General features: G+C 47.2%; 1 protein-coding gene across 1 annotated transcript; it reads left to right on the top strand.

The window, feature by feature from the left end:
• Positions 1-487: 487 nt before the first annotated feature.
• mansc1 (MANSC domain containing 1) lies at positions 488-7,393 on the top strand. Its single transcript, XM_074698734.1, has 5 exons — positions 488-944; positions 2,090-2,174; positions 3,716-4,041; positions 4,762-4,902; positions 6,244-7,393. The coding sequence occupies exons 3-5, from the start codon at positions 3,789-3,791 to the stop codon at positions 7,299-7,301; spliced, it is 1,452 nt and encodes a 483-aa protein (XP_074554835.1). The 5' UTR covers positions 488-944; positions 2,090-2,174; positions 3,716-3,788; the 3' UTR covers positions 7,302-7,393.
• Positions 7,394-8,076: the final 683 nt, after the last annotated feature.

The following is an 8,076-nucleotide window of genomic DNA, read 5'->3' as shown; positions in this document are numbered from 1 at the left end:
AATCAAACAATTTGTTTTTCTACACATTTGTTATTCAGACCTTTAAATCCAGAGTTGTCTCAGAGGCCTTGTTCTTGTTGGTGTATAGAAAATAAATTATTAAAAATCACAGAGATGTTTTTAACGAGTTGGGCTTTCAAAGGGAAATCTGACCTGAATTGGATCTTTACTGACTGAGGTTAGTTTTTTATTTTTCCTGACATGTAGCTCCGTGTTTCTGTCTGCAGGGATAATTTCTCCTTTAGAGGAGCAGAAACAGTTTCCTGTGATGATAATCTGTAGCTCTCCTCCTGTGTCACTGTGCCTCTTCTGCCTCTGTAATAATTCATGAAGCTGCTGATGTTCATGCTGATACAAACCGGCATTTTTCTCTAAATTCACATTTTATAAATGACGATGAGTGCTTTGTTTAGTGGCTGAATGAGCCGTTTTTCGGCCGCTGGTGCCGTGAGGAGGATCCGTGTGTTAAACCCCCCCCCCCCCCCCCCCCCCCTCAGAGGACAAAGACTAAAATGGGTCAGACTCCGGAGAGAGAGCAGCACCAGCCTCATGTTTGTAGCTGATGCTGGAGACAGAGAGCAGATGCTGGGCTCGGAGACGGACTGAGGCTCCAACATGTCGCCTGCTCCACCCGCTTCTCCAACCGTTTCTCCACCCGCTTCTCCACCCGTTTCTCCACCCGTTTCTCCAACCACCCGCTGCGCCCGGTGCTGACACGGTAACCGACGGACATTTATCGCAGGAAACCCGCTTTGATTTGCTCCTCCATCCTCCGGGGATGGCTGAAGCTGCTCACTGGGACTGAGCTGGTTTGGTTGGGGTTTCCTGCTCATGCTGCTGGTGCTGCTGGTGGCGCAAACACCGACTCTTCAGGCTGCGGACCGACCGACGGAGGATGCTGGACGCCGGGCAGAGTTAATCTGTTTCCCCGGGGAGAAATAAAGGTACCACCGGGTCTGGGGGGGCTGGGGGGGGTCTCACCGTGTTACATTATGTCCCAGTTACCGCTGCGTTACCCAGTAACAGCAGCTCCAGTTAAACCAGTGAGAGCAGGTGTTGGGATCCAGCTCGGACTGGAGGCTAACTGGAGGCTAACTGGAGGCTAACTGGAGGCTAACTGGAGGCTAACAGGAGACTGATCCATGTTTATGTAACTGTTCGTTTATCACTGTCGCTAAAGGAGCTCATCATCAGACCTGGTGTAGGGGAGACCGGGGACGACCCTCACACTTTCCCCTGTCAGCCTGATAAAGACTTTTTTTATTCACAAAATGATCTGAATCTTTAAATTAAGATCTATGTGCTAATTATGTCAGTAAGCTAACAATTATTACTCTTTAGCTGGACCCTGTTAGCTCCATGAAGTGTTAGCTAGTCCTCCATCAAGTGTTAGCTAGTCCTCCATCAAGTGTTAGCTAGTCCTCCATCAAGTGTTAGCTAGTCCTCCATCAAGTGTTAGCTAGTCCTCCATCAAGTGTTAGCTAGTCCTCCATCAAGTGTTAGCTAGTCCTCCAGAGTCCACGCTACAAAAACAAGAGAAACTGTGATTTTAAAAACACCCAGTGTCCTTAAAACACACACTCAATAAAAACCAAGACATGAAGTCACAAAATGAGAATAAATGTTTGAATGAAATATTAATATGAACCATAATCAGACTCTATCAGTTAGAGATAACAGCATGCTAACTCAACACACCAACTCTAACAGGACTAAAGAAACCAGTAACATGACCCAGATCAGAAATAATCTCAGTGTTTTTATGTTCAGTCATCCCTCAGCTGGAGAAACAGACTCTTAAAAACACAGCTCCTCTCAGAGAAATGATCTTTAGCTCAAACTTGATTTTCTCCTGGATGGCTGTATCTGTTCTGTATCTGTCCTGTATCTGTCCTGGTCTGTATCTGTCCTGAACTGTCCTGTCCTGGTCTGTATCTGTCCTGGTCTGTCCTGTACTGTCCTGGTTTTCGGCTGATGGTGTCAGTCTCTGTGTATTTTGATCGCTCTTGTTCCAGCCGGTCAGATTGTGAGTCAGATACCTGTAGCTGTAAAGGAGATAAGGTGAGCTAACTCCACCTGTCCCCCTTAGGAGACGGGCTAAAGTCCTCCGTGGTGGACTGTGGACCTGAGACGCAGCAGGCATCTGATGGAGGACTGTTCACGCCGCGGCCTGGGTGAGTTTCTGCTCTGAATAAAACTCCTTTCAAAGTTTGAATCAGCTCCTTAATGTGTCCATCATCGTGGTCCACAGCGACCTCCTTCACTCTGAGCAGGAGTCTAAAAACGGAAACGGCTCGGCCTCCTCCTTCAGGAGGAGTTTCCATTTTTAGATTTCTATTTTCTGCAGCAGTTGGTTTCTAATTTGGGTCTTTTTGTTGTTGTTATGAACTGAGACAGATCTGGGGCTCAGAGACGACGGGACCAGGACGTTTAGTGTTGAACAGAGTCCAGGTTGTCACTGAGACGCTGAGACGAGAGTTTGAAAAGTCACGGTCCACAGACAGGGTTTGTCCTGAACGATGTTAGTTTAAAACTTTTAGAGAGAAATGTAAGGAAGGTCAGTCTGGAAGAGCGCCTCCTGGTGTGGGGCTACATGAGGACACAGGTTTACGTGGAGCTCGCAGAGGGACCTGGTCGTAACCTGACGGGTATTCAGTCTAATCAGGTCGTCTGGCTTCGTGGTGTTGAATCCACGCAGCTGAAGAAACCAGTGATCTCTCCATGTCCCACTTTGACTGATGAAGACGTGAACATGACGATCTGAACACGCAAACACGCAATGATCTGACCCCTCCCCTCCGCGGCGTTTCTGCTGCTAACGGCGTCTTTGACTCTGACTGAAGGAGGAGGAGGAGAGAAACGTTTAATCCTAAACTTTTACTTTTAAACATGTTGTAAAAATCACTTTCACAAACTCTCTTCACTGTACGAACGTTTCGCCTTCTTCCTGATCACATGACCCGTTTAACCTGCGATCTGATCACATGACCTGTTTAACCTGAGATCTGATCACATGACCTGTTTAACCTGAGATCTGATCACATGACCCGTTTAACCTGAGATCTGATCACATGACCCGTTTAACCTGAGATCTGATCACATGACCCGTTTAACCTGAGATCTGATCACATGACCCGTTTAACCTGAGATCTGATCACATGACCCGTTTAACCTGAGATCTGATCACATGACCCGTTTAACCTGAGATCTGATCACATGACCCGTTTAACCTGAGATCTGATCACATGACCCGTTTAACCGGAGATCTGATCACATGACCTGTTTAACCTGAGATCTGATCACATGACCCGTTTAACCTGAGATCTGATCATAAAAAGTAAAGAACAGTAAAATCAACAGGAACACGTCCTGTAGCTCCAGTGATCTGACTGATGTGTTTCTTTAACGTCCACTTCCTGAGTTTCATCAGGAAACAAACAGAAACGTGTAAAGAGAAACAGGATCAGGAGTTTTTCTCACGCTGCAGCGTCACTGAATAAAAAACATGACTTCCTCTTTAGGGCCCGTGTCTCAGCGTCTGTTTCCTGAACGCCACAGCGTGCCCTGGGTTTGGCGTTTGTCACAGCGTTTGTCACAGCGTTTGTCACAGCGTTTGTCACAGCGTTTGTCACAGCGTTTGTCACAGCGTTTGTCACAGCGTTTGTAACAGCGTTTGTCACAGCGTGGTCCACGCGTCTCGCTCTCTGTGTTGCAGTGTTTCTGTGTGGACCTCTGCCCTTCAGCTGGACCCTGATCTGATCCTGATCCCAGACCGTAGACCTGCAGACATGGCGGCTCCAGCGTCTCGTCCACGCTCCTGGACCCTCAGGCTGCTCCTCACTGCTCTGCTAACGCTGGCCATGATGACATCACTTCCTGTGTCGGCCGTGGAGGCGGAGACTTGTTTTTCTCGGCAGCATCAGAGCGTGATCGTCAACGTCAGACTGGCTTTGGGCAGACCGACCACGGTGATGGACGCCCGCGCCGTCCGCTCCGAGAGGGACTGCGTGCTGGCGTGCTGCTCCGAGGAGGTCAAACCAGGTGAGACAAACGAGTCAGGGGACGTCAAACCAGGTGGGACAAACGGGTCAGGGGACGTCAAACCAGGTGAGACAAACGGGTCAGGGGACGTCAAACCAGGTGAGACAAACGGGTCAGGGGACGTCAAACCAGGTGGGACAAACGGGTCAGGGGACGCAGAGAAGGGACAGGTCTGACAAAAACCAGTTTGGACTTCAAACGCTGAGGTACTGGTAAACAAAGTGACCATGAAATGACCAATCAGCAGACGCCTGTCCGTCTTTGGAGATAACGACTCGCCCTCACCTCAGATCTCTGGATCCTCGCTCCTCTAAATGACGCATCGAACACTCAGGGAGTCGACAAAAACCACAACTCCTGAAGTGTCTAAACATCCAGAGGAGGAGCTGAGTCTGTGGGTTCATTTCAGGATCTGGTCTAGACTTCAAACACACCCATCAGGTCAGAGACAGACTCTGTGACGGGCTTCATGGAGCTTCACAGGCTGAGAGCTGACAGCTTCACTGGAGATCTGCTTTCATCTTTAAAAACAGAAGCACAAACCTTAAAAAGCAGCAGCTCGTCTGTCCGAGCTCGGTCACCTCACAAAAATAGAAAAGTATCTGAAGAGTTTTCACAGAGGAAGAACGGTTCATTTCCATCATACTGAGTAACAGAGGAAAGTCTGAGTCAGGATCATCCGTGTCCCTCACATGACGCCATGTCTCTGTGCTTTTACAGGAGCAAAGTGCAACATGGTGGTGTTCAACTCCAACAAGCATCCAGGAGAAGATAACTGCTTCCTGTTCCACTGCCAGACGGAGCAGGACTGTCCTCTGATGAAGGCCCAGGACGGCATCAACACCTACGACATCTACAAAGGTGAACACATCAAAATACCCTCATCCTCATCACCTGATGAGGGTAAATGCTTTGGTTCATTTACATGTGTTTTTATTTTGATCCAACACGATCGTCACATCAGAGACCATCAGGTTTCAACTCGTCTTAAAACCTGAGCACTGCTTAGCGTGTCATATCACGCCATGCTGTGTCGTATCAGCTGTCGTGTCACAGTGTTGTTAGAGCTCAGGTACCGTATCCTGTCGTCTCACAGCGTTCTGTTTCCTAACCTGTTCTTAGATCGCTTGCAGCTGCGTTCAGCAATGACGCTGCATCATGTAAAATAACTTCACCTAAAGCTCGGTATCATCACATGTTGAACTGTCACATCACATCACAAGGTAGAGCATCAAAATGTGTCTTTACAAAATATAAAGTTACGTAACAGGAAGAAAAGTAAAAAAAAACAAGTTAACGTGGAGAAAGGGACGCAGCGTAAAGTAGCTTAACATTAGGTAACTTAACCCAGGATAACTTAACCCAGGGTAATTTAACCCAGGTTAACTTAACCCAGAGTAAATTAACCCAGGGTAACTTAACCCAGGGTAATTTAACCCAGAGTAACTTAACCCAAGGTAACTTAACCCAGAGTAACTTAACCCAGAGTAATTAAACCCAGAGTAACTTAACCCAGTGTAACTTAACCCAGAGTAACTTAACCCAGAGTAACTTAACCCAGGGTAACTTAACCCAGTGTAACTTAACCCAGAGTAACTTAACCCAGAGTAACTTAACCCAGGGTAACTTAACCCAGTGTAACTTAACCCAGAGTAACTTAACCCAGGGTAACTTAACCCAGGGTAACTCAACCCAGGGTAACTTGACACAACCCGTACAGTATACAGTCATAGGGTAAAGTAATGTCCAGCATCACATTCCATGTATTGAATCATGATGTATCAGTGTATAGTGTAAAGTTAAGTAGGATCTATTAACATTTACGGGTCTAGACCTGTAAATGTTTTTGTAAAGTGTCTTGAAATAACATTTGTTACTATTTGGCGCTATATAAATAAAGACTGATTGATTGATTGATAACATGAAGTAAATGCTACGTGAAGTAACATACATGAAGTAATGTAAAGTAACGTATCCTCACATATGAACTGTATGACACTGACGTACCGTTTCATAACGTGAGCTGACGGGTTGTTGGATTCCTGTTTCCGTATTGTGTTTTCTACATAACCTACTGTGAGTTATTGTATCATAAAGTATACTGTAACAGTGTACTGTGGCTGAGTGTAATACTCTGAAGTAGTGCTCGGTAAGTAACAAAGTGAAGTTGTTTCACTGACTCCGTCTGCTCCTCCTCCTCAGGTTTGATTCATCCAACCACAGTGAGACCAGCACCAACCACCACGACCACCACACCACCTCCAGCCAGACCCACAACCATAAAACCAACCACCACCACCACCACCACCACCACCACCACCACTACAACCACTACCACACCAAGTACAACGACGCCCACAACAACCACCACCACCACACCAGCACCCACCACCACTACCACACAGCCCACCACCACCACACAGCCCACCACCACCACCACCACCACAACGGAAAAACCTCCACCCATCATCATCATCGCCACCATGTCTCCAGTCACTCTTGCTCCAACCACCGTTCCCACAACTACAACCACCACAACAACTACAGCAGCTACAACCACCTCCACCACCACCACCTCCACCACTACCACCACCCCCATGGCCAAAAAGCCCAACAAACCTGTCAGAAAACCAAACAAACCCCCCAAGAGAGTAAGACCACATCCTGTCATCGCCGCCTCCACCACCACCACCACCACAGCCCCAAAACCTCACACCCCCACCAGACCTCCACCTGCACCAAGAACTACTGAGAAACTCCAGCTCAGCACTGAAACTACAACAACCACAACCACAACCCCTACAACCACGACCACCACCACTCCTGCTCCTACCACAACCACGACTCGCCCTACAACCACCACCACCACCACCACTGCTCCACGTTCAACAACCACCACCACCACCACCACCACTGCTCCACGTTCAACAACCACCACCACCACCACCACCACCACTGCTCCACGTTCAACCACCACCACCACCACCACTGATCTACCAACCACCAGGATGACCCAGGCAGCGAGTTTGATCCTCGTCCCCAAAGACGCCGCCCAGGCCGACCCCGCCCTCCAGAACTCAAGCCGGGGGAAGGCTGTGGCGGCCCGGGGGGCGGTGAAGAGCGGCGTGGTGGCGTTCATGGTGCTCGGGCTCGCCGTGCTCACTCTGGCTTTGGCGGTCGGTGGACGGAAAGCGATGGAGTCGTTCGACAGACGCCATTACACGAGACTGGAGCTGAACGACCTGCACTACGAGGTGTGAGGAGGGGCGCTTGGATTTCCAGGACGGGAGCTCAGAAGGACAAAAAGCTTTCAAACTCAAAAGGAGTTCAGTTCAGATCGTCTTTATTTGTTTTTTTTGGAAACATTTTGATTTCTTAGCAGCACAAAGTTACACGGTAACAGGATGTCTGCTTCACTGTGTTAAGGGGCGTGGCTTAGGGGAATACTGGATCCTGATTGGCCAGAAGGTGTGGTTTACTTTGCAAAGGCGTCTTAACATCATATCCCTAAGTTCATATCCTCACAGTCTTCTGTCTTTTTAAAGGAGACAAACTTTGATTTTCTGACGAAAAGAGAAATTAGGAAAACGTTCATTTTCTACACGATTCTTATTTTTCTGAAAAACAACCGCTGGCTGAAGAAGGTGAATGTGACGGAGTTTCAGACTTTACTGATCAGAAATATGATGAGCCTTTTTGTTCACCTGTTATTTTAAAGTGGAGGATCAGAGCTCAGTGCTGGGCGGTTAGGAAAGTTAATCACAGAATATTCTCTCACTTTGTGTTAATTAAACAGAATGAAAAAATAATCTGATAATCTGAAAAATGTTTCTGTACAAAGCTTTAAAAAATATAATCTGAAGATTTTAATTTGTTGAGTAATTTCAGACAGTTTGATTAAGATACATCTTTCTTTCAATGGCTCAGAAAAAAGAAAAAGAAAAGAAAAAAAAATAAACAGATGATGAATGAAGTCACAGCCATATTTTATAACCGTTAATCTCTCCTGAGCAAAAATCGACTTGATTCAGATTT

This window comes from Halichoeres trimaculatus, unplaced genomic scaffold (genome assembly GCF_033239565.1).
Source record: "Halichoeres trimaculatus isolate MK-OKI-2021-1 unplaced genomic scaffold, fHalTri1.1 fHalTri1_scaffold_21, whole genome shotgun sequence".
NCBI classification, from domain to species: domain Eukaryota; kingdom Metazoa; phylum Chordata; class Actinopteri; order Labriformes; family Labridae; genus Halichoeres; species Halichoeres trimaculatus.
Note: the sequence above shows the minus strand (reverse complement) of the source record. Positions and strands in the feature narration are given on the sequence as shown.

What these genes read in the sequence shown, in the direction of transcription:
- mansc1 (XM_074698734.1), top strand. Translation starts at nt 3,789, where the DNA reads ATGGCGGCTCCAGCGTCTCGTCCACGCTCCTGGACCCTCAGGCTGCTC. An exon ending in CTCCGAGGAGGTCAAACCAG is followed by an intron (nt 4,042 to 4,761) that starts GTGAGACAAACG and finishes GTGCTTTTACAG; the next exon opens with GAGCAAAGTGCAACATGGTG. An exon ending in CACCTACGACATCTACAAAG is followed by an intron (nt 4,903 to 6,243) that starts GTGAACACATCA and finishes CCTCCTCCTCAG; the next exon opens with GTTTGATTCATCCAACCACA.